The 27,646-nt window shown below is 41.1% G+C and overlaps 1 protein-coding gene across 1 annotated transcript in view; it reads left to right on the top strand.

The window, feature by feature from the left end:
- Positions 1 to 3,394: 3,394 nt before the first annotated feature.
- espnlb (espin like b) overlaps positions 3,395 to 27,646 on the top strand; it is a 28,089-nt gene continuing 3,837 nt past the window's right edge. Inside the window, 8 exon segments of the mRNA XM_060943587.1 lie at positions 3,395 to 3,685; positions 4,399 to 4,589; positions 6,558 to 6,744; positions 6,908 to 7,090; positions 12,346 to 12,447; positions 12,449 to 12,490; positions 22,633 to 22,753; positions 24,937 to 25,049. Of these exon segments, the coding sequence (XP_060799570.1) occupies positions 3,395 to 3,685; positions 4,399 to 4,589; positions 6,558 to 6,744; positions 6,908 to 7,090; positions 12,346 to 12,447; positions 12,449 to 12,490; positions 22,633 to 22,753; positions 24,937 to 25,049 (1,230 nt within the window).

The raw sequence follows: 27,646 nt of genomic DNA on the forward strand, positions 1-27,646 counted from the left end.
ACATGAACACTGCAGGAAGCTGTTTAGGAGCCGGTTCTTATCGATGAGCTGAGCCAATTAGTCTGACTCACTGCAAACAGCTGAAATTTCAGGATATTGGAATTTCTTATATATATATATATATATATATATATATATATATATATATATATATATATATTAGACATTGAAATTTGTTCTATCCACATTCACTGGATATGAGCAATCACGCGCTCTGATTGGCTACTCTACTACTTGGCTATCAGCTCATATACCGTGAGTCTTGTTAGTCCGTTGGTCCGAGGATGACGTAGTCTGTGCATTCAGCCATGAGAGCGCATGTGGCTCCGCAGCCCGAAGCTGGAAGTGCACAGGTGCCTGCAGGTGTCACAACGGTGTTCTGAAGTTTGGACTGAGGTGGATGCGGCTCTGCGACGTCTGTCCCTTGCAGCAGCGAGACGTTGTTGTTGGTCCTCTTCAAAGGCAGCTGTTGCTCTGGACATGAGTGACCTTCAGGCTTTCCTGTCTGTGGTGAAGGCTTCAAGCTCTTGTGGTTGGATGCCACACCATTTGAGGTTGCTCTTCAGGGTGTCTTTGTACCGCAGTTTGGGCCTTCCCTGTCTGCGTGAGCCCTCCTTGAGCTCCCTGTACATCAGCTGTGGGGGGATGCGGTTGTTGTTCATTCTGATGACGTGACCAGTCCAGCGTAGCTGAGCCTTCAATCACATTGACTTGATGCTTATTGAGTCAGCTCTGTACAGCACCTCTTGGTTTGTAACTCTGTCTTGCCAGCGTATGCCCATGATCGTTCCAGCTGCTTAATGTGCCGTCAGTAGAGGGTTCACATTTCACACCCATACAGGAGTGAAGAAAGGACTACGGCCTTATAGAGGGTGTATGGGGTGTAAGGGAGGGGTAATACCTCTGGCGGGGGAACATGTCATGCTCATTAGAGTGTATGGGGTGAGTAGAGGAAAAAAAATGTGAGTAGAGAAAAACAAAATGGCGGTGCGTGTCAAATCAGATAGATCACTTTGTTATCAAGTATTTAAAAGAAACAGAAATAGCTCAATAAAATAATTAGTTCCCCCCCCCCCCCCCCCGTATCTCCTGTTCCACACTCCAGCCCAGTTGTTGGTGGTAATGCACCTTTAAGTTGGTTTGCCAATCGCCATAAAACCCTAAAGAAGAAGAAGAAGAAGTAGAAGAAGAAAATGGTGGAGTGTATTACTGAACCAACTGAGGACGAAATAAAAACTCTACTCAAAAACAAAACCCCCCAAAAATACAAAAAAAAGCAACAAAATATGGAATAAAAGTATTTGATGGTAAGAACATATCTTTTTTATTTTTCAAGAATTATTATTGCATTTTTCACGAATTGCTACTGTTATTTCGCCAGTTTGTTTACATTCTAAGCATAAATGATTTTATTGGACGTTTTACATAAAGTTTTTATTTATCGAATTTGCAAAAAATAAAAATGCTCTGTTTCTCAAAATCCAGTGAATCTGGATAAAATAAAACAGCTATTCCACTCAATCTCATCATACATGGATTATAGACAGCTTGGTGCTAGGCGCCTCATTGGCTATCAGCTCATGTACGACTTGATTTCGTGGAATAACTGTAAAACATATAAATAATACAGTGGATATAAAAAGGCTGTACATCTGTCTTAAAAATGGCAGGTTTTTGTGATAAAAAATAAAACTGTAATAATAATAATAATAATAATGGCCAGGGGGAAGCCATGGCATAATAGTTAGAAAAGCAGCTTTGGGATAAAAAAGATCGGTGGTTTGATTCCCTGGATCAGCAGAAATTGCTGAAGTGCCCTTGATCAAGGTATCTAACCCCTGGCTGTTGCCCACTGCTGTGAGTATGTCAGATTCCTGTTGTACGTTGCTCTGGATAAGAGCGTCTGCTAAATACCTGTAATGTTATGTAATAATAATAATAATAATAAGTTTAACTTATATAGCACCTTTCTCACACCCAAGAAAAAAAAAGTCCACCAAAAGAGGTCAAGATGTAACTCCAGTGATGTAGCTGCTCATAGTCCCACCGAAAGGCACGTGAAGGTCTGTCCCACGCCACCTACGCAGCCACCATGACGCCACCAGGCAACAGCGCTCGGAACACTATGCCACAGATCCACAACATGAGCACAGAAACATCGTGGCAGAAAGTGCTGGGCAACACCAATGTTGAAGAGAGCAGCAAGCACACTGCAGTCCATAGCGAGCAGAACATGCATCACTCCTGGTGGACCAAGGCCTGGGGAAACCGACACCCAAAACTGGGTCTGGAGCTACACCACAAACCAGCAGATAAAGGGGCAAAATATTCAAACAGAGAACAAACATCAAACCATACAAACACAATGAGGAAAAAAGAAAAAAAGAAAGAAGCTAAGATAAATCTTGTCAGAACCTGTTCTGAACCCAAATTGAAACATTTTAGGGAAAAATGTCCCCTCTGTCCCCAGTAGAGAATGTGTGGAGAATTTAGAAATGAAAAATATAACAGTGACGACCTTGTACTGGGGCGGCACGGTGGTGTAGTGGTTAGCGCTGTCACCTCACAGCAAGAAGGTCTGGGTTCGAGCCCCGTGGCCCGCGAGGGCCTTTCTGTGTGGAGTTTGCATGTTCTCCCCGTGTCCGCGTGGGTTTCCTCCGGGTGCTCTGGTTTCCCCCACAGTCCAAAGACATGCAGGTTAGGTTAACTGGTGACTCTAAATTGACCGTAGGTGTGAATGTGAGTGTGAATGGTTGTCTGTGTCTATGTGTCAGCCCTGTGATGACCTGGCGACTTGTCCAGGGTGAACCCCGCCTTTCACCCGTAGTCAGCTGGGATAGGATCCAGCTCGCCTGCGACCCTGTAGAACAGGATAAAGCGGCTAGAGATAATGAGATGAGATGAGACCTCATACTGTTCCACACCTTAACACCTGTTTACAGGAAGAACGGGACAAAAATAACACCTGAACACTTCATCACTTGGAGTCTTCAGTCCATAAACATCTTTTAAGTGTTGGGAGAAGGAACGGGAACATTATAAAGTGGGAAACGCTTTACTGTCCCAAGGTTTTTTCTGATATGGGGTTGTAATTTCACACTGAAGGTAAAAAAAGTTCTGACATGATTTATCTTGGATTAGTGTGTAGACTTTTTTTCTATCCACTGAACATCCTGTTGTAAATCCTGTTATGCTGCCTGAGGTCAACACGCTTCTCCTCTTTCGGTTCAGCCTTCAGGCTGTCTCTCTTCACTCCAGAGGCTCAGGTATCATTATTTGTGAAAGAGAAGGATGGCTGGATGGAGGGATGTGGGAGGGAGGGGGGTGTGGTGCGGTGTGGTGTAATAGTGAGTACACAGAGCTGTAAATGCACTGTGAGTGCTCCAGCATTGAGATGCTTCACAAAGCGATCCAGGCGGCACGTGAGGGCGATCTGGAAGCTCTCAGGATCCTGCGGGCATCTGGGGTTCTCACACCAGGCATCGCTGATGATCAGGGGGCCACAGTGGTTCATCATGCTGCACGTGGAGGGCAGATAGAGTGTCTGCACTTCCTGGTGAAAGAGGCAAACTTCAAAGGGAACGCACGCGCCAGAAACGGAGCCACGGCCGCCCACGATGCCGCCGCCACCGGGCACGTGCAGGAGCTGCAGTGGCTGCTGGTACACGGGGGGTGCAGTCTGGAGGTGAGGAACAGAAACGGGTGTGTTTAGGGCATAATGTGAGAAGGGGATATGATAAAAAAATGTGTAGAATGTGTCCTTCTAGATATAACAAACATATTCTGTACGACTAGCCCTGCGATGACCTGGCAACTTGTCCAGGGTGAACCCCGCCTCTCACCCATAGTCAGCTGGGATAGGCTCCAGCTTGCCCGCGACCCTGTAGGACAGGATAAGCGGCTACAGATAATGGATGGATCGATGGATGGACAACTACCTACAACGCATAAGTGCTATGTTTTTAAATGCCAGTTTTATTAGTACTGGCAAATAAAAGTACAGAACACGCAATGTTGTTTTTTTTTTGTTTGTTTTACCGCCCTACCCCTCCTCCACTAACCAAAACTGTTACCTAACAACAAACAAACAAACAAACAAACACTTATTTATAGTATTAATAAACTAATAGTAATAAACATCTCAATGAACTGATTCTAATGAACACAAATTTACCAAGATAATAATAATAATAATATGATGATGATGATGATGATGAATGCATGTACCTGCTGCTTCTAAACTGAGCTGAAACGTTTCCTTTTGGGTGCTGAGGGCAGGGTTGGGGTTAGATTAGATTTAGGTGTAACATAAGTAGTATTAATTATCTGCATGTCCTTCTAAGGATGGTAAGACAAATGTGTGTGTGTGTGTGTGTGTGTGTGTGTGTGTGTGTGTAGGATCAGGATGGTGAAGGAGCCACAGCTCTGCACTTGGCGACTCGGTTCGGTCGTGCTGAGGCTCTGCAGTGGCTCCTGACTGCAGGGGGCAGCGCTGAGCTCCAGACCCACTCTGGGGCTCTTCCTGTTCACTATGCCGCTGCAAGCGGAGACCTCACCTGCCTCAAACTGCTCGTGTCCCATTCACCACGGTACACACACACACACACACACACACACACACACACACACACACACACACACACACACACACACAGTCGTGGCTACAGTATCCCAAAACAATTGCATATACACCGACCATTCATTCAGCTCTGACTCAGGTTTCAGAGAGAGAGAGAGACAGACAGACAGACAGAGAGACAAACAGAGACAGACAGAGAGAGAGAGACTGATAGACAGACAGAGAAACAGACAAAGGGAGAGAGACTGATAGACAGACAGGGAGAGATGGAGGGAGGGGAGAGAGGGGGGAGAGAGAGAGAGAGAAAGAGAGACAGAGGGGGAGGAAAGAGAGAGAGAGAGAGAGAGAGACAGAGAGGAGGGGAGGGGGAGACAGAGAGAAAGAGAGAGAGTTGGGGGAGAGAGAGAGAGAGAGAGAGAGAGAGAGATGTCCAGTGGCTGCAGCAGGTGTTTATGACGCTGAAGCTGCTCATAAGTGATGGATCGGAGGTGGAGTTTTGGGGGGTTGGGAGGAGACATACGCTTAACGCATGCTCATGGATTAGAAGTCAATAATTCATCAGGAGCTTCTTATCTACCATATGTTCCTTCTCCTCCTCATCCTCACACACACACACACACAGACACACACACACACACACACACACACACACACACACACACACACACACACACACACAGACGGTCTCATTAACCTCTCAAACTCCCCAGAGTCATCAGTTTATACCCCACAGTGCTGCTGAATTCTAGATTCTGATTGGTCAGAAAGTGTTGATTAATTTTCTATAACAGCAGCTGCACATCACAGATTTATATTAATGTTTTCATTCTATATTAATATGTTATTGTTTCTATAGTAACAGCTCATTCATTGATACACAGCAAATTCCTCAGTGTTGAATTAACACTTTCAGAGTTAATTTGTGTCCATTTGGACCTATATAAACACAGTAGGGTGTTAAATCAACACTCTGGGTGTTAATTCAACACTGGGGAGTTTGCTGTGTACAGGGACGTGTAATCATTAATATGGTGAAGTTTTTTGTAAGGAGATGTTTATAGCGGCGCTCCAGACTTAAGAGAATATGGTAAAGCGTCGACCTGATCTTTGATGGCTTTTGCAACTGTATGAACGAACGACGTCTGTGTACCACCACAGGGAACCCGATCATAAGTGCAAGGCAACATATCTCATAAACACTTGACCACCAGAGAATGACATCTGTATCTTTATTTCCATAATTATTTTTAATTTGCTATTTAAAAAATAACATGGGATTATTTACTGACACATTTTACAGAAACTGTTCATGACAGTTTCATCTAAAACGAGTTAAAACAGTTTTATTAGTCCACTCGCTTGTTGGACAGTTGACAGTTTGTGTCGTGTAAAGGCGACAGACGGATGTAAGTGCAGGAAGAGTTTTACTGAAAACATGCGAGCAAACGGATCCAAACAGAGATGACGGCTGAGTGGAAAACCAGGCAGTGGTGGAGTGAGACACAGACAGGATATCAGAGAGAATACAATACTCACAGTCCAAAAACACAAACAGGGTCAAAACCAGAAAAGTGACACAAAATACAAGGCTTTCACAAAGTCTGTGTTACTCAGAGTCCTTATATCTGTGTCTGCGCTGTGACTGAGCTCTAATCAGGAACAGGTGCATGGGAATTAGTCATAATGGTGCTGCTCGAGCGTGGATGTGAGAGATGAAACCAGACAGCTGTGTGACGTATGGAGTGTGGTATCGGATGGTAACTCTACAGTAGTGCTGTAAAGTGAAAGTGCTGGTTTATTGCTGTCCCCCAGACAACTAGCAGAGTCACACCATAATAAATGTGCTGGTGTGGTTTCTCTCCAGTTACTTTGTACATTTTCTTTGTTATAAAGCGGTCGTGATGTTCAGGATTGATAATAACACACCTGGAGATTGTGACCTGCTCAGTCACACACAGACACACAATGTTCCCTGCAGCTGTGTGGACCATCAGATGCACACCGGAGCCACGCCCCTTTACCTGGCCTGTCAGGAGGGGCATCTGCATGTGGTAGAGTTTCTGGTGAAGGACTGCAGTGCAAACGTCCATCTGCAGGCCCGAGACGGGATGAACGCCCTGCATGCTGCCGCCCACATGGGCCACCATGCCCTGGTGGTCTGGCTGGTGAGTCAGTGTGTGAACTGAAAATATTCTCAAACCAACGATGGACTTTTGTTTTAAATGCTTGTTTAATGGGGTCATGGCCTGCGACTTCATGCGACTCATGCCTCGAACCTTCTGTTAAATCTCAGGGTCTGGTGGTGGTGATGATGTTTGTGCTCCTCAGGCGTCCTTCACAGACGTGGACTTGTCATGTCAGGATGTGAACGGAGCCACAGCGCTGCACTTCGCTGCCAGTGAGGGACACCATCGCATCCTGGAGCGTCTGCTGTTCATGGGCGCCCAAATCCTGACAGACCGCTGGGGCGGGACACCACTGCATGACGCTGCAGAGAACGGAGAACTCAAGGTGCCGAGCTACAAACCAAACCATCTCCTAAAAACATCACACCCTAAAACCTCAACCTGCTTTCACACTGAATGTGTTCAACATCAACAGGCCTAGAGCTCTTAAAGCTGTAATTAAAGCTTTCATTACTAACCCCGCCCCTCATCCTGGCCTTAACCAATCATAACCTTTTACACGAGTCAAATCATGTGGGTTCGTCTGAATTTAAACTTTGCCAGAGTTTCTCAATCCGAGTAAAACGATATATTTATTTGTATATATTTATGATGATAAGCTGATGATCTCTCGGCTGAAACTGAACTCGCTGTGAAGAAATCTTACATCTCTGATTGATGTATGCACTACGATTCCTTCGTTTATGCATAGTGTACATTTACATAATTAATAATTAATTATAAATAAACACATAATTTAAAGATGAACAGCTGATAAACTAAACAAAAATTTCACGACATAATTGAATACCGCAAGTGAAGTTTTTTTTTGCTATTTATTATTTTGACTTAGTATTTCATTTTTTTGAGATATTATCTCATTTTTTATTGAGTAACTCATTATTTTGACTTACTAGCTCATTATTTCAAGATACAGGGATTGTCTTCTTTTTTATTTAGTAACTTATTTTTGAATCACTAACTCGTTTCAAGATATCTTGTTATTTTGAGTTAGTAACTTTTAATTTCAAGATATCTCGTTTTTTACTGAGTAACTCATTTTGACTTACTAACTCATTCATAATATTGTAGTTACTTTTATTTAATAATTCACTATTTTGACTTAGTAACTCATTATTTCAAGATATTATTTTGTTATTTTGTTTTAGTAAATTGTTATTTAAAGATATCTCATTTTTTGATTTAGTAACTCAGTATTTTGACTTAGTAATTTGCTTTCAAGATCTCGTTAATTTGACTTACTGCATTCTTCCAAGATATTATCTCATTTTTTATTTAATAACTCTAGTTATTTTAACTTACTAACTCATTATTCCAAGATATTATCTCATTTTTTTTTTAATTTAGTATCTCTCGCACTTTTCATTTACTAACACATTATTCCAAGATATCTCATTTTTTAATGTAGTAACTCTAGTAATTTAGACTTACTCATTATTTTAAGATATCTCAATTTTTAAAATTTAGTAATTCTAGTTTAATAATTCACTTGCTAGCTCATTATTCCAAGATTTTATCTGATTTTTTTAATTTAGTAACTAGTTATTTTAACTTACTAATTCATTATTTCAAGATATTATCTCATATTTTTTTAATTTAGTAACTCTAGTAATTTAGACTCACTAACTCATTATTCCAAGACATCCATTCATCCATCCATTATCTGTAGCCGCTTATCCTGTGCAGGGTCGTGGGCAAGCTGGAACCTATCCCAGCTGACTATGGGCGAGAGGCGAGGTACACCCTGGACAAGTCACCAGGTCATCACAAGGCTATTCCAAGACATTATCTAATTTTTTTTTTTAGTTTAGTAACTCGTTATTTTAACTTACTAACTCATTATTCCAAGATATTCTCATTTTTTAATGTAGTAACTCTAGTTTAGTAATTTAGACTTGCTAACTCATTATTTTAAGATATCTCAATTTTTTAAATTTAATAACTCTAGTTTAGTAATTTAATCTTAGTAACTCCTTATTTCAAGATATTATCTCATTTTTTATTTATTAACTCTAGTTTAGTAACTTCATCTCATCTCATTATCTCTAGCCGCTTTATCCTGTTCTACAGGGTCGCAGGCGAGCTGGAGCCTATCCCAGCTAACTACGGGCGAAAGGCGGGGTACACCCTGGACAAGTCGCCAGGTCATCACAGGGCTGCACATAGACACAGACAACCATTCACACTCACATTCACACCTACGCTCAATTTAGAGTCACCAGTTAACCTAACCTGCATGTCTTTGGACTGTGGGGGAAACCGGAGCACCCGGAGGAAACCCACGCGGACACGGGGAGAACATGCAAACTCCACACAGAAAGGCCCTCGCCGGCCACGGGGCTCGAACCCGGACCTTCTTGCTGTGAGGCGACAGTGCTAACCACTACACCACCGTGCCGCCCAGTTTAGTAACTTAATCTTAGTAACTAATTATTTTAAGATATCTCAGTTTTTAAAAAATTACTAAACTCTAGTAATTTAGACTTACTAACTCATTATTTTAAGATATTATCTCATTTTTTTTTAAATTTAGTAACTCTAGTTTAGTAATTTTCACTTACTAACTCATTATTTCAAGATATTATCTCATTATGTAGTAACTCTAGTAATTTAATCTTACTAACTCATTATTTCAAGATATTATCTCATTTTATAATTTAGTAACTCTCATTTAGTAATTTAGATTTACTAATTCATTATTTTAAGATATCTCAATTTTTTTAATTTAGTAACTCTAGTTTAGTAATTGAGACTTACTAACTCATTATTTTAAGATATGATCTCGTTTTTAAAATTTGATACCTCTAGTAATTTAGACTTAATAATTCATTATTTACAGATATTATGGTATCTCATTTTTAAAAATTTATTAACTCTAGTAATTTTCACTTACTAACTCATTATTTCAAGATATTATCTAAGTTTTTTAGTTTAATAACTAGTTATTTTAACTTACTCATTATTTCAAGATATCTTTTTTTATTTAGTAACTCTAGTTTCGTCACTTAGTAATGAGTTATGGAGTCACAAAAACAAAACAACAAGGCAACAACAAAAATAACTAAATATCATGTCACAGTAATGTTCAGGGCTTCCACAACTCCAACTAAACAAGCAAATAAGTTAAACGTTAAATTAAGCTACTACTTTGAGCTACTGTAATGCATTGTGACTCGTATTTTAACACTAACTACAGCTAAATAAATACCAAAATACAACCACATTCTCTAAGTAACAAACTAAGCACTTTAACTACTGATCCTGTAATTACACATTACTGAATAAATGCGATAATTACTGAATCATTTTCAGTATTTTAAGCTCTCAATAATTACATGTAAAAATAAATATTGTAGTTTTATTGTTCGTAATTAAACACTGTAACCGGTGACAGACTGAACGTACAGAGGAAGTGTAACGAACCCATTTACTGCAGACTGGAAACAAATCAGCAGTAAGTGTTAATCCCATCGTTAATGTTGTAATCAAACACCTGGATATTATGAGGAATCATCCAAGTCAGGTAATTAACAACTATATCAGTAATTAATATAAGCACTAGTTTACTCTATTCTAATCAAATATTGAGTCCCAATTGTTGATTTAAAAAATGATGAAATATTTAAATTTAATTTAATCTATTACAGTGGTGCTTGAAAGTTTGTGAACCCTTTAGAATTTTCTATATTTCTGTATAAATATGACCTAAAACATCATCAGATTTTCACACAAGTCCTAAAAGTAGATAAAGAGAACCCAGTTAAACAAATGAGACAAAAATATTATACTTGGTCATTTATTTATTGAGGAAAATGATCCAATATTACATATCTGTGAGTGGCAAAAGTATGTGAACCTCTAGGATTAACAGTTAATTTGAAGGTGAAATTAGAGTCAGGTGTTTTCAATCAATGGGATGACAATCAGGTGTGAGTGGGCACCCTGTTTTATTTAAAGAACAGGGATCTATCAAAGTCTGATCTTCACAACACATGTTTGTGGAAGTGTATCATGGCACAAACCAAGGAGATTTCTGAGGACCTCAGAAAAAGCGTTGTTGATGCTCATCAGGCTGGAAAAGGTTACAAAACCATCTCTAAAGAGTTTGGACTCCACCAATCCACAGTCAGACAGATTGTGTACAAATGGAGGAAATTCAAGACCATTGTTACCCTCCCCAGGAGTGGTCGACCAACAAAGATCACTCCAAGAGCAAGGCGTGTAATACTCGGCAAGGTCAAAGGACCCCAGGATAACTTCTAAGCAACTGAAGGTCTCTCTCACATTAGCTAATGTTAATGTTCATGAGTCCACCATCAGGAGAACACTGAACAACAATGGTGTGCATGGCAGGGTTGCAAGGAGAAAGCTGCTGTTCTCCAAAAAGAACATTGCTGCTTGTCTGCAGTTTGCTAAAGATCATGTGGACAAGCCAGAAGGTTATTGGAAAAATGTTTTGTGGACAGATGAGACCAAAATAGAACTTTTTTGGTTTAAATGAGAAGCGTTATGTTTGGAGAAAGGAAAACACTGCATTCCAGCATAAGAACCTTATCCCATCTGTGAAACATGGTGGTGGTAGTATCATGGTTTGGGCCTGTTTTGCTGCATCTGGGCCAGGACGGCTTGCCATCACAATGAATTCTGAATTATACCAGCGAATTCTAAAGGAAAATGTCAGGACATCTGTCCATGAACTGAATCTCAAGAGAAGGTGGGTCATGCAGCAAGACAACGACCCTAAGCACACAAGTCATTCTACCAAAGAATGGTTAAAGAAGAATAAAGTTAATGTTTTGGAATGGCCAAGTCAAAGTCCTGACCTTAATCCAATGGAAATGTTGTGGAAGGACCTGAAGCGAGCAGTTCATGTGAGGAAACCCACCAACATCCCAGAGTTGAAGCTGTTCTGTACGGAGGAATGGGCTAAAATCCCTCCAAGCCGGTGTGCAGGACTGATCAACAGTTACTGGAAATGTTTAGCTGCAGTTATTGCTGCACAAGGGGGTCACACCAGATACTGAAAGCAAAGGCTCACATACTTTTGCCACTCACAGATATGTAATATTGGATCATTTTCCTCAATAAATAAATGACCAAGTATAATATTTTTGTCTCATTTGTTTAACTGGGTTCTCTTTATCTACTTTTAGGGCTTGTGTGGAAATCTGATGATGTTTTAGGTCATATTTATGCAGAAATATAGAAAATTCTAAAGGGTTCACAAACTTTCAAGCACCACTGTATATTTATTTATTTATTTATTTATTTATTTATTTTACTGTTCACTATTTCCTAATTCTCCATCCTTTACAGATTTTTTTTATCCTATTTCCAAATACAGGTTTGTATGATGGGAATATATTTAAGATTTAAGACAGTAGGGAATTTTAAATAAGCACAAAAATAAAAATTTGGGTTGTAGAATTAAGAACAGTATAAATATTAATTTGTGCTGGGGTAGTTATATTAATGTGTATGTTGTGTGTGTAGGCAGGTGTGTGTGTATGTGTGTTATACGTGTCCTACCCTCCTGTAACTAACTCCACTATGAATTAATATAAAATAATATTCCATCAGTGTTGTCGGATCCTGATGGAGCATCACGTCAGTCCACTGGAGAAGGACGTGGATGGGTTCAGTGCAGTGGATCTGGCAGAATATAACGGCCACCGTGAATGTGCCGCTCTCCTCCAAGCACCTCAGGTGGGTTCAGAACCTGTGTGTGTGTGTGTGTGTGAGAAATACCAACCCCAAAATGAAGCACTCACTCACGACATGGTAATATTTTACATTATTAGCACCAGTGACTCAACACTGCCACTTGCTGGATGAACACAGTGTGTAACTTTACACAAACAGTAACTGGACTTGACTTTATTAACACATTAGTGAAAGTGAACAAACAATCACCATAAAGAACATTAAGAAAGTAACTCACCTGTGTATTCATTGTATTTTTTTAAAATAATAAACCAAAAAGGCCAAATAATTCAGCACCTAATTTAAAGCTAGACGGCCTTTCGATTTCATAAACTCAGTGAAATTTAGTTCCGTCTGAAATGTGGTGATTGTGATATCTGTTCATTTCTGTAATATCTCACAAAATATCAGGCCATTCTGTGGCTGGGAAGTTATTTAATTTGAGGGGATTAAAGCAAATAATGTGCATGAAATCGCTCGCTTCACGCAGTCAAGCAGACAGAGGAAGTCCGTGTGCGCATGCGCAGGTTTACCTTCTTCTTCTTCTTTTGGGTTTTACAGCAGCTGGCATCCACAGTGTTGCATTACTGCCATCTACAGGTTTCCCTTTGAGCGTGCACTGACAGTTCCATCATTCTGTCGCTAAACGAACAGCTGATCACACCGAGGTGCTCGCTGAGCGCCCATATTTATTAGTTTGGTCCTGCGTTTCCTTTCCTTCATATATAACATAACGTCTTTTCTTCTCGCTTTCTTTCCGTTACTGTAGTCGCTCTTTCACGTTTCATTCTCACGCTCACATTCTCCATTTTTCTCTCCTGTTTCAAATTTGTATCCCACAATGCCTTGTATGAACGGGGAAAGCCCACCACGTGATGCAGTATTGTCAGGCGTGGCGAGCTGAGGTGAAGTGAGGACCCAAGAGCAGACTCAGAAAGCAGGCAGTGTAAGGAGAAAACTTCTTTAATGAAGTAGATGGCAGAAAGGCCAGTACAGTAGGGCTCAGGCAAAAATCGGTAGTCAAAAAACAGGCCAGGAGGTCAAAAACACAGGAGCAGGTAGACACGATCAGGGACAAAAAACAGGACAGAAAAATCTTCACAGAAACTGATGAACACTGGGACAAGGGAAATCTAGGTGCAGGTAGTAAAAGACACAATTCAAAAGAACAGGCAGGTAAAAACGGACAAAAAACTGGACAGAAAAACTTGACAAAAAACAAGGAAAAATTCAGGCAGGGGGAATCAAGAAGACACAATACCAATGAGCTGTAGTGAGGTGAAGAAAGTCTACAAGAGACAGTCTGGCAAATGGAGTCGCTCCAAACAGTTCTTAAAAAGCCCTGGCTGATGGGAGCAGGTGTGGGAGTGCTGCTTCAGGAAATGGCCTTCAGCAAGGCAGGACTGAATTCTTGTCCTGGAGCCGGCATGGAAGTCCCACAATCTAAGGCATGGATGGACTGGACTGGACTGTGACAAGTATCTTGTATTGCGCCATGGTGAAGCAGGAAAAAATAGCGGAGAATTTAAGGCCACGTGGCTCTAAATTGTTCATCATTAATTGTCCTATTAAAATAAAAAAAGCTAATAAAATTGGAAGTCTGTGATTCGAATTCAGTAGCTTTTGGTCACTAAACAAAAATAATTGGTTGTCGGGGAAAATTCTTTTTATGACTTACACTTGAAAAATCTGAAAGGCAGTCCAGCTTTAATGAGAATGAGGAGATATCAGTGTAAACTGTAATAAACTAAATGATCAGTGTGTCTTGTATTTAGTGGCTCACTAACTAGTAACTAGTACTTCAGTAATAGTTCATGAATTAACCACAATGGTTTGTATCAGTACCAGCACCAGTCAAAAGTTTGTACACCCCTACTCTACTCATTCATTACTATAGGTGTTTCTGTATTTTGTATTATCTACATTATCGAAAGAAACTGAAACGCTATGAAATAACATCTGGAACATATCTGGAATTATGTAGTAAATTTAAAAAAGTGTTTATAAAACAAAATGTTTGATATTTTAGATTCTTCAGCGTATCCAGCGTTTCCCTTGATGACTTTTTCCACACTATTGTCATTCTCTTAAGCAGCTTCATGAGGGAGTCACCTGGAACGCTTTTCAATTAACAGCTGTGTCTCGTCAAAAGGTCATTAGTGGACGAATTTCTTACCTTCTTAATGCGTTTGAGATCAAATAGTAAATAATAACAATACTGTAAATAAATAAATAGCCCTATTCCATCCACAACTGTAGTAATCCATACAGTATTATATCAAGAACTGAACAATTAAGGAAAGAGAAACGACATCCATCATTACTTTAAGACATGAAGTGACTTTTAATTAGAAAATAAAGAAAAAACCACTGAATTAGATAGAAGGGGTGTCCAAACTTCTGACCGGTACTGTGTGTACAGTTATGGTCAGAAGTTTACATACAGTGACATGAATGTCATCTTGGATATGAATGTCATGGCGATATTTGGGCTTTCAGTAATTTCTTTGAACTGTTCTTTTTCTGTGGCAGAATGATTGTACAGCGTACAGCTTTAATTAAAAAAAACACTAGAATTTGGTGCACAAGTTTTAATTTTCTTTGGGTTTTTCTGAAATCAACATAGGGTCAAAATTGTACATACAGGGTCAAAAATGTACATACACTCAGATTATTAATTCAGAGGTGCTGAAACTTCCAAAATGTCTCTTATCTTGCCAAGGCCGAGGTCTCTTAACTTCCTGTTAGTGATCATGATTATAGCTATTTTAAGTTCGTTTCTTAGACAAGGATTTTTTAAACTTGTTACCGTGTTAACAGTTTTGGCGAGAATCTTCCGCCTTCTTCAGAAACAGTTACGGAAGAAGGCGGAAGATTCTCGCCGAAACTGTTAACAAGGTAACAAGTTTAAAAAATCCTTGTCTAAGAAACGAACTTAAAATATCTATAATAGATAGACATAATGAACTTCCACTACATAGTGATCATGATTGACTACAGCTGGTAGCTGCTCTGTGCCTTCATAAAAAGGGTTTGTTTCCAGCACTCATTGGATTGACTAACACACAGTAAAATGGGAAAGTCCAAGGAGCTCACTGCAGATCTGAGAAAGAGGATCACAGAAGTACACAACTCCAGAATGCCAGCCATTTCTAAACAACTGCAAATTCCAAGATCAATTCAAACAATTGTATCCAAGTTATTGTGAGGTGTAGTCACTTTGCCAAGCCACTTTGCTTCAAGAAAACCCAAACTGTCACCCTCAGCTGAAAGGAATGGTTGTCTGTGTCTATGTGTCAGCCCTGTGATGACCTGGCGACTTGTCCAGGGTGTACCCTGCCTTTCGCCCGTAGTCAGCTGGGATAGGCTCCAGCTTGCCTGCGACCCTGTAGAACAGGATAAAGCGGCTAGAGAGATATTAGGTGTGCTGTATGTATAATTTTTGACCCTATGTTGATTTCAGAAAGACCCAAAGAAAATTAAAACTTGTGCACCAAATTGTAGTGTTTTTTTTAATTAAAGCTGTATGCTGTACAATCATTCTGCTACAGAAAAAGAACAGTTCAAATAAATGACTGAAAGCCCAAATATTGTCATGACATTCAGATCCAAGATGACATTCATGTCACTGTATGTAAACTTCTGACCACAACTGTATATTGAACTGTATACAGTATGTCGTCTGATCACGTGCTTCAACAGGAAAATCTGATCTTTTGTATGCAAGTTTAAATATAGTGGAGACTTTCAAAGGTTCAAGATATTGAAGATTTCCGCTTTTTTATTTTTATTATTTTATTTTATTATTTAAATTTTTTGAAAAATTCCATTTTTTTTTAAATCCACATTTTCAGTGTGGTCTCAGAGTTTTGGACCTCACTGTAGCTGCTTCAGTCGATTTTCTGGGAGCATCACTCAATGAAGCAAATAAAATTATCTCATCTCATTATCTGTAGCCGCTTTATCCTGTTCTACAGGGTCGCAGGCGAGCTGGATCCTATCCCAGCTGACTACGGGCGAAAGGCGGGGTTCACCCTGGACAAGTCGCCAGGTCATCACAGGGCTGACACATAGACACAGACAACCATTCACACTCACATTCACACCTACGGTCAATTTAGAGTCACCAGTTAACCTAACCTGCATGTCTTTGGACTGTGGGGGAAACCGGAGCACCCGGAGGAAACCCACGCGGACACGGGGAGAACATGCAAACTCCGCACAGAAAGGCCCTCGCCGGCCACGGGGCTCGAACCCAGGACCTTCTTGCTGTGAGGCGACAGCGCTAACCACTACACCACCGTGCCGCCCGTAAAATTATCTGTTTTTTAATTAAGAAAAAAAAAATTTTTTGTGAGTAGAATCACATGAGACAGGGTTTTTCTCGACCACTGCCTTTAAACACTCAACACTAAACACAGTTTAGAACTGCATGTAATGGAGACACACCTCTTTTTTACTGAGACTCCACCCCGTTTTTCTGTAATTCCTGCAGAACTTCTAAACAGCACTGAAGTCAGTAGTTTGTAGTCTGAATCCTGAGGTGTGTAATTTCTGTATTTAACCCTTTCTGTACCCGTAACTCAGCTCTGAATATGATTAAAGAAAGATTAATGAGGACAGATGAAAGAACTGATGGAACAAAGGGAAAATAAAGGGCCTCTATATTACAAGTAAATTATACAAGTAAGTAGTGAACAGTACTACACTCACTGGCCACTTTAATAGTAGAAACTTGCTCTTGAGTCTAAGATGGGTGTTCCTAATAAAGTGGCCAGCGAGTGTATTTAAGATATATAAGACTTAGTTTCCTAATAAAAAGTTATTTGTCTTATGATTAAGTAAAGGCATACAGCTTGATGATCTTGTATTGTTATCCAGTCTCTTGTTCACGTCGAACACCAACATGTACAGTTGATTTAAATCCTGTAGAGTGTCATGGGACACGACGCCGTATAAATGGAGTGGAAAACTAGCCACTGTAATTCCTGGCTTGTCACTATAACAGCGATACATGTTAAAAGTAGATCATGTGTAACGATAAGAACCGACGGTTCTGTCCGGTGGATATCAGCTATCATCCCTCCATCTCCGGAGCTGTAGAGGAGAAACGTTATTCGAGCTTCTCTGTATCACATTTCAGAGCCTCAAACGTGAGCCAGATTGCCATTCTTCATCCGTCAGGAGGATGGCAGGTAGCTGTATATCATGACCTCTCGTTTATATTGTGATTTGGTTCTTGGTTACACAGATAGAGGCTTTGGAACGATGTTGGACACGCTGTGGGTGAATAACTGTGAGGGGGAAAAAAAGTAGTATAGTAGCTGCTTAAAGCTGGACTGCCTTTCAGATTTTTCAAGTGTAGGTCATAAAAATAATTTTCCCAACACCCAATTATTTCTGTTTAGTGACTGAAAGCTACTGAATTTCAATCACAGACTTCCAATTTTATTTGTTTTTTTTTAAAAACATAGAACAATTAATGAATTTATCTCCACATGGCCCTAAATTCTCCGCTATTTTATCCTGCTTCACCATGACCCAGTTCAAGATACTACGTCATGCATCATGTGGTGGGTTTTCCCGTTCACGCAAGGCATTGTGGGATACAAATTTGAAACAGGAGAGAAAAATGGAGGACGTGAGCGTGAGAATGAAACGTGAAAGAGCGAGTACAGTAACGGAAAGAAAGCGAGAAGAAAAGACGTTATGTTATATATGAAGGAAAGGAAACGCAGGACCAAACTAATAAATATGGGCGCTCAGCGAGCACCTCGGTGTGATCAGCTGTTCGTTTAGCGACAGAATGATGGAACTGTCAGTGCACGCTCAAAGGGAAACCTGTAGATGGCAGTAATGCAACACTGTGGATGCCAGCTGCTGTAAAACCCAAAAGAAGAAGAAGAAGAAGAAGGTAAACCTGCGCATGCGCACACGGACTTCCTCTGTCTGCTTGACTGCGCAAAGCAAGCGATTACATGCACATTATTTGCTTTAATCCCCTCAAATTAAATAACTTCCCAGCCACAGAACGGCCTGATATTTTGTGAGATATTACAGAAATGAACATATATCACAATGACTAAGTTTTTCAGAAGACTACTATTGAAAAGTGGATGTCAGGAATGCAGGAGACAGACGGATGGAAACGTGGCAGAAAGTTTATTAAAGACAAGCTGGCAAACAAATCGTAAAGCAAAATCAGTCAATACACAGGCAAGGGTCAGGCGAGACACGAACTGGATATCACATTACATTATTTTACATTACTGGCATTTAGCAGATGCTCTTATCCAGAACTCCATTATACAAAAGATCCTACTGAAGCATGTGATCAGACAACACACCGATGGATTTGATTAGATTTTACACAAACCTGTGGAGTCCTCGTGAGCTGTCAATAAAGCAAAAGCAGGATATTATATACATATGCATACGTATATATGTGTATGTATAGATATATAAAAGTGCTGGTCTATAGCACAGTGCTGTGGGTTGTTGTAGGTCAGGTTTTCACCCTGTCTGTGTTTAGGGTGTGTTGTGTACATACAGTGCTGTAGATCCTGTATATGGTTATCAAATCCCTGGTGATTTTGAGAAACAGCGGGACACTCAACCCCACACATTTAATTATTCAATAACACCTCGTTACGAAGGCCTACTCATAATAGAGCGGAGATGCTGAGGCTTTCAGACACGTGATAATCAGGGCACTGCTGATGTGAGCTCGACAGACTTCCTTCTGCTCCTTCACCGGAGTCCATCTGAACCCCGAGTGCCATTACTGCAAATTATTACTGTAAGTTATAACATTTACATTTATATTACATCTGCATTCTGTATAATTTTATACAAATCAATATGAGTACAGTACCTGCCCTTGCATCATTTCTTGTATTAAGTACTAGTACGAGTCTTGCTGTTTTCTAAAATAAACTGGATATTATTACATACTGCTCACAGTTCGATGATTATTATCTTATAAACAATGTGCGTAAATATATATCTTAAAAATAAAAAATGTAGGCCTGAAAATGTCCTTATTCGGGTGTTATTACTGTGTTATATCTGACATATTTGAAGTAAGGTAGATCTAATTTCTCATGAAACAGCTCAGGAACATGTCTATGGGTTTCCCAGTCACGCTGTATAATTAGCTTATTAACTCCGGTTTCGTTTAGCATCTGGTCCGAATTCTGTGGCATTTCTATATTATTTTTTAAGGGTTACTTTGCACTGTAAAATATAATAAGTTGACTTTACTTAAAAAAAAATATGCAAAGTCGTTGCCTCAAAAAAAGTCATTTATGTTGATTTAGATAAATTAGATTGGGTTAACTTATTTTTTGTGAGTTTGCAGTACTCAAATTAACTTAGATTAGTTTGATTACATTAACTTATTTATTTTGAGTTTGCAGTACTCACATAAACTTATATTAATTTGATTACATTAACTTATTTATTGTGAGTTTGCAGTACTCATCTTATATAATTTTGATTACATTAACTTATTTATTTTAAGTTTACAGTACTCAAATCAATGGCTTTCAGATATCTTTTTTCATAAATTTAACTTAATATTCATGAATTCCATTGATTTGAGTACTGTAAACTTAAAATAAATAAGTTAATGTAATCAAAATTATATAAGATGAGTACTGCAAACTCACAAAAAATAAGTTAACCCAATCTAATTTATCTAAATCAACATAAATGACTTTTTTTGAGGCAACGACTTTGCATATTTTTTTAAGTAAAGTCAACTTATTATATTTTACAGTGTGGAAACCTTTGTGAAGGTTATTGTATTAAAGGAGACAGTATACTGATACATTTGTTAAAGTAAACTGTGTTTAAAGGTTTGTTATTTTGTACTGTAGTTATTTACTGGAGCTTTTTTATTCCCTGAATATAAGTTGAGGAATACTGAATTGTATGTTATGCAAATGAAAGATGTGTGTGTGTGGTGGGGAACTTATACTGTATAAAAAAAAAGATATAAATAATACCATAATGGTATGAAAACAGTAAGAGCGTCCTACATGTTTTGCATGCTCTTTATTACAATAGTGTGATTGATATATATATATATATATATATATATATATATATATATATATATATATATATATATATATATACACAGAGTACTGTGCAAAAGTCTTAGTTCCTGTGAAAGTAAGTGTGTGTGATGATTGAATTTCAAAGCTGTAAGCTTGGTTAGTTTTACCTTTTTTCGGTAAAAATATTTAGGTTAAATGTTGAGCAGGTAAACAGCCTTTTTTTTCTAAAACTATTAAGTCATAATTTATTTCCAGTGCACATGTTCTAGCTAAAGGTTTCGTGTTCATCAGCTGTCCATCACTAGCAATCATGACTGCTTCGTTAGGATGTACAGAAACACAGATGGGCCACGAGGCTGGCACCAGAGCGACAGAGTCGCCTGTAGTGGCGGCACGAACGGCCTGGCCAAGCCACCACGGAATGTCTGGCCTTGTGAGCTCTCACATACTATTCTCCTCTCCTAGCGAAGCACCTTGCACAGTAAGGTAAAACAAACGATGTCATTCCCCCATCGTGTTCTCTCTCTGGACCTCCAGACCTGATGCCAAGTGGTGCACAAAAGTGCCACAGACCTGACGGGTATGGAAGTTGCCCCACAGGGACAACTGACTTGCCGAGTGATGCCATCCATTGGCTATTTGAGTAGCTCTTCCACATGCCATCTGGTGGTGTGCCATTGACCCTGTTGGGTTCATCTGCCACATTGCACCAAAAAGCACCATGCTGCCAGCACCTTATTGGTGATGTACTATTTAACCCATAGCTGGAACCCAGGCAGGTGCTACCACTCTGGGTCAGAGTGGACCTGGGAGCAATGGGGATTAAGGGGTAACTCCACTTTCCCCAATACTCAAGTCCTCCTGGACCTGAGACTCACCACCGGGTGCAGTTTAAAGTCATATCCAGGACTAAAGGTTTCAATCTAAAGATTTCATGAATAATTAATGATACAACAGGTAGAATAAATAATTCCTAAAGCCGCAATGAATGAACGAATGAACGAACTCAAAGAGCTGCAGGTGAGTCCACTGATTCCTTCTTTGAAGATCTCTAGGAAAATGATAAAAGAACTTGCTGTTGTCTTCCAGACAACATTATTAGAGTCTCTTCTGGAAGTATTGGCACCTCACATTATATTACAAACTCATAGTTTATGTCAAGTCAACACTGGAATTGACAAGAAACACCATTTCCCAGAACACACCATGCACGGCCTACAAATATGGCTGCCATGGACTACAATTCCCAACACACATGGACTTTGTGAGGTTCTATTTCCACATCCACTTTGTGAAGTAAAGCCCAGTGTGTGTATCTGCTTTTATTCCCATGTATTCTTATTCTGGTTTTCACTTTGTTTTGCATCTTGTTTGTAATTTCAGATTTTGCCCCATTATTGATGTTTGCTGATCGCCTGCCTGTTGCCTGTTTTTTGAGATCATGTGCTTATGAGCGTTTTCTAATTGGTCTATCCGTTAATTCAGCTGAACACATTTGATAAATCACAAAAATTAAACTTGATTTGAGTTTAAAATTAGCACATTGCCACAGAATTCTGGCTTTTATTTGATCTTTGCCAAAGACTTTGTCCATGGATGTTGGATCAAACCTGCTATAAATACACTGAATATACATTCTACAGCATCTGAATACCTGAATATGCTGTTAAGAATTATTTTCTGGAGAGAAATTTTATATCTGCTAGCTATGTCATGTTCTATAGCTTTATGACTCAGAGGACCATCTTCTTCCACCAAAGAGCATTCTGATAGAAGAGGAAAGGACACCGTTTGGGACAGAAGGTCATCATCTCAATGTTCCTGAACAGTCCAGTGAGCAAAATTGTAACACTGCTATGGAAAACAGCAAGGTAATAAACACCAGACTCATCTCGTATTACCTCACCTCTAAAAGGAAGAGCATTCCTAAGTAGGCATGTCCTGATATCAATAATAAACACTTTATCCCAGTTTTTTGATATTTCCATGATAGTAAACTCAAGGCTGTACATGTGCCTTAGGCTTGTAGCTGGAAAGTCTTGTAGCTTTTTAACACTCAGCACACAGTCTCTTAATTCCTGTGTCTGCGCTGTGTTCCTAGCAGCCGGTGAAGGAGGTTCATCCTCAGCCTCACCTCTATCCATTCAACCCTGATTCTTCAACCTCACAATCCACTAGAACTGGAATGAACTCCATTCAACATGTCCAAGTGGCATCAGCAGGTCAGAGCTCTCATTTAAGCCATAAATCAATGTGAAGTTATCATACATTTACAGTAACATACTCCAGAGGAGCATCACGAGTCAGGATACAGCATATGACCAGAAGTACAGTATGTGAACACCTGACCATCACACCCATATACACATGGACAGCTCGTTGGCATCACCAGGACATTTGATGGTGACCTAAGGGTCAGTTTGGTCTGCCGTGAACAGTCAACTGCAAAATCGCACATTGCCATGTTTGCCAGTCCGGGACCTGACTAGCTAAGTAGCTAATAACACTGTGACATCAGTCTGTAGGCTACATGGTTTATACATCTTTTGTCTTTATGGAGGAATTATATCATAGCAATGAGTGTAACATAGTGATCATATGAGATCGAAGGCAATATGTTTCAACTAGTAAAATAGTAAACCGAGACTATGGACTTGCGAGTGTTTTTGGACTTTCGTACTACTCTTGCAGTTATGTGACCAATGTTCAATTTCATTGACTCAGTGTATAGATGTCTGTATTTTTGTACAATGATACTTACATCATTGTACAGTAGCTTATGTTCTATTTCAGTGAATGAGTGTGACGTTTTTGCATACTCTTGATAAGCTTGATGTATCAATATAAAGATTTGAACATTTAAGCTAACTCTGTATCTCATTATCTTTAAAAAAAATTGCAAGCTACTTGCTTTGTATATCGAGCCTTGTACACTTGTACGGGTGGCACGGTGGTGTAGGGGTTAGCACTGTTGCCTCACAGCTAGAAAGTTCTGGGTTTGAGCCCAGTGGCCAATGGGGGCCTTTCTGTGTGGAGTTTGCATGTTCTCCCTGTGTCTGTGTGGGTTTCCTCCAGGTGCTCTGGTTTCCCCCACAGTCCAAAGACATGCAGGTTAGGATAATTGGTGTCTCTAAATTGACCGTAGGTGAGAATGTGAGAGTGAATGGTTGTTTGTCTCTCTGTGTCAGCCCTGCAATGATCTGGCGACTTGTACAGTATGTACCCTGCCTCTTGCCCATAGTCAGCTGGGATAGGCTCCAGCTTGCCCACGACCCTGCACAGGATAAGCGGTTATGGATAATGGATGGATGGAACACTTGTATGCACTGTGATTGGTGTATTCCTGTTGAGTATTTAAGGGTACAAGCATAACAAACCTTGAAAACCTTGATGTTTTCTCCCTGCAGAGTAATGTATCTGCTGGCCAAGGACTGACAGAGACACACTTTTGCCGTTTGTTTTTAGCGTATTTTAACCTTTTAGTATTAAAAAGGCCCTACACAAACCCAGTAACCCATAGTTAGCCTACAAAATTAGTGGTCTGGTGGTTTGCACAAACAGGGAGGCTTAGGATGGAGTAAAATTCCCAGCCTAAATTATTGTTTCAGTCTGTCCCTGCACCCATATTTGGTTCTTCCCCCAAACTGTTGCCACAAAGTTGTAACCACACAATCATATAGAATGTCTTTACATTAATGACATTTAGCAGATGCTCTTACCTGGAGTGACATACAACAAACCCAGAACAGCCTGGGCAGCAGTTAGAGGGTAGGTGGCTTGCTCAAGGGCACTTCAGCCATTCCTGCTGGTCCAGGGAATAGAACCGGTGACCTTTTGTTCCCAAAGCTACTTCTGTAACCATTAGGCCATGGCTTCTTTGTTTGCTTTAGCATTATATTTTCCCTTCACTGGAACTATGAGGCCCAAACCTGTTCCAGCATGACAGTGCTTCTGTGCATAAAGCGAGCTCCATGAAGATGTGGTGTATTAAGTTTGGAGTGAAGAACTCGAATGTCCTGCACAGAACCCTGACTGAAGTCAACCCCACTGAAAATCTTTGGGATGAACTGGAACTGGAGCCTCCTGAACATCCCAACACCAGGACCTGATCTCACTAATGCTCTTGTATCTGAATGAACACAAATCCCCACAGTCACACCACAAAATCTAGTGGAAAGCCTTTGCAAAAGAGTGGAGCTTATAACAGCAAAGGGAAAACCAACTCAGTACTAATGATTTTGGCCCATGGTTTTGGAATGGGATGTGGAGTTCTCAGGTTTCTACATACTTTTGGCCATATACTTGAATTTGTCACCACTGGAACATTATTGTATCATTTAAACATTTTTGTTTTAAATATTCTGTCTATAAAATGGATTCTGATTCCCTGTGTTTGCTCATGCAGTTGTGTCCACCATGAGAAAGTACTCAGAGGAAAGAGAGACACCGGCGCCTCAAAAGAAGTCCATAAGATCCTGGAGACATGCAGGAATAACAGCAGTCTTTACTAGACATGTGGTAAATATGTTTGACTGCCGTTATCAAATGAAATGCTTCATCAAAAATCAGATATTTCCTTTACTTCATGTATGACATGCACTGGAGCTGCAAGGTAAATTGAGATAATGAGTAAAAGAAATCTATCTGATGCACAATCATTTCTGTAAAATTCAGCCTCAAATCACATGCAGTTTTAGATTGATGTAATAAAGACTTGTTGATGGAGTTTAGTTCACAGTCAGAATTCCTGTCAACGATAGCGGTCAAAATATTACCATGTACCTCAATGCTGGAATGTGATGGGTCAACATTCTTAGACAGCCACAACGAGACCATCAATGACAGCATAGCTCACTCCAGCCCTGTCTAGACCAGAAAGAACGATCTAAAGTGGGCCACCTTGCACAATAAATCTTGCAAGCTATATACACTATATACAAGCTATATATAGAAGCTATATCCACCCTAGGAATACCGACCTATTTGCCAGAAAGAATCCAAAACGGCGAGGAATTGACCGAGAAGTTATTTTTATTGAACTGCTCATTAAGGCTTAATTAGTCTTGTCTCGTCTCATCTTCTTCCGCTTATCCGGGACCGGGTCGCGGAGGCAGCAGTCTAAGCATGGAAGCCCAAACTTCCCTTTCCCCAGACACCTCGGCCAGCTCCTCGGGAAGAACACCGAGGCGTTCCCAGGCCAGCCGAGAGACATAGTCCCTCCAGCGTGTCCTGGGTCTTCCCCGGGGCCTCCTCCCAGGGGGACATGCCTGGAACACCTCCCCAGGGAGGCGTCCAGGAGGCATCCGAAAAAGATGCCTGAGCCACCTCAGCTGGTTCCTCTCGATGTGGAGGAGCAGCGGCTCTACTCCGAGCTCCTCCCGAGTGACTGTGCTTCTCACCCTATCTCTAAGGGAGCGCCCAGCCACCCTGCGAAGGAAACTCATTTCAGCCGCTTGTATCCACGATCTTGTTCTTTCTGTCATTGCCCAAAGCTCATAACCATAGGTGAGAGTCGGAACGTAGATCGACCGGTAAATTGAGAGCTTCGCCTTTTGACTCAGCTCCTTCTTCACCACAATGGACCGGTAAAGCGACCGCATCACTGCAGAGGCTGCACCGATCCGCCTGTCGATTTCACGCTCCATCCTTCCCTCACTTGTGAACAAGATCCTGAGATACCTAAACTCCTCCACTTGAGGCAGGACTTCTCCACCAACCGGGAGAGGGCAAGCCACCCTTTTCCGGTCGAGAACCATGGCCTCGGACTTGGAGGTGCTGATTCTCATCCCAGCCGCTTCACACTCGACTGCAAACCGCCCCAGTGCATGCTGAAGGTCCTGGTTTGAAGAAGCCAGGATTCCTTCCGGCCCCTGGCTGCGCCTAGAAATTCTGTCCATAAAAATTATGAACAGAACCAGTGACAAAGGGCAGCCCTGCCGGAGTCCAACATGCACTGGGAACAGGTCTGACTTACTGCCGGCAATGCGAACCAGACTCCTGCTCCATTCGTACAGGGACCGGACAGCCCTTAGCAAAGAGCCCCGAACCTCATACTCCCGAAGCACCCCCCACAGAATACCACGGGGGACACGGTCGAATGCCTTCTCCAGATCCACAAAGCACATGTGGACTGGTTGGGCAAACTCCCATGAACCCTCGAGCACCCTATGAAGGGTATAGAGCTGGTCCAGTGTTCCGCGACCAGGACGAAAACTGCATTGTTCCTCCTGGATCCGAGGTTCGACTATTGGTCGAATTCTCCTCTCCAGTACCCTGGAGTAAACTTTCCCTGGGAGGCTGAGAAGTGTGATTCCCCTATAATTGGAGCACACTCTCCGGTCCCCTTTCTTAAAAAGAGGGACCACCACCCCAGTCTGCCACTCCAGAGGCACTGTCCCCGACCGCCACGCGATGTTGCAGAGGCGTGTCAATCAAGACAGCCCCACAACATCCAGAGACTTGAGATACTCAGGGCGGATCTCATCCACCCCCGGTGCCTTGCCACCGAGGAGCTTGCAAACCACCTCAGTGACTTCGGCTTGGGTAATGGACGAGTCCACCTCTGAGTCATCAGCCTCAGTCTCCTCAGTGGAAGACATGACGGTGGGATTGAGGAGATCCTCAAAGTATTCCTTCCACCGCCCGACAATGTCCCCAGTCGAGGTCAACAGCTCCCCACCCGCACTGTAAACAGTGTTGGCAGAGTACTGCTTCCCCCTCCTGAGGCGCCAGACGGTTTGCCAGAATTTCTTCGAGGCCGACCAATAGTCCTTCTCCATGGCCTCCCCGAACTCCTCCCAGTTCCGAGTTTTTGCCTCCGCAACTGCCCGAGCTGCAGCACGCCTGGCCTGCCGATACCCATCGGCTGCCTCAGGAGTCCCGGAGGTTAACATGGCCCGATAGGACTCCTTCTTCAGCTTGACGGCATCCCTTACTTCCGGTGTCCACCACCGGGTTCAGGGATTGCCGCCACGACAGGCACCGGAGACCTTGTGGCCACAGCTCCGAACAGCTGCGTCCACAATGGAGGTAGAGAACATGGTCCACTCAGACTCAATGTCCCCCGCCTCCCTCGGAAGCTGGGAAAAGCTCTCCCAGAGGTGGGAGTTAAAGAC

Source organism: Neoarius graeffei, chromosome 17, assembly GCF_027579695.1.
Source record: "Neoarius graeffei isolate fNeoGra1 chromosome 17, fNeoGra1.pri, whole genome shotgun sequence".
Lineage (NCBI taxonomy): Eukaryota > Metazoa > Chordata > Actinopteri > Siluriformes > Ariidae > Neoarius > Neoarius graeffei.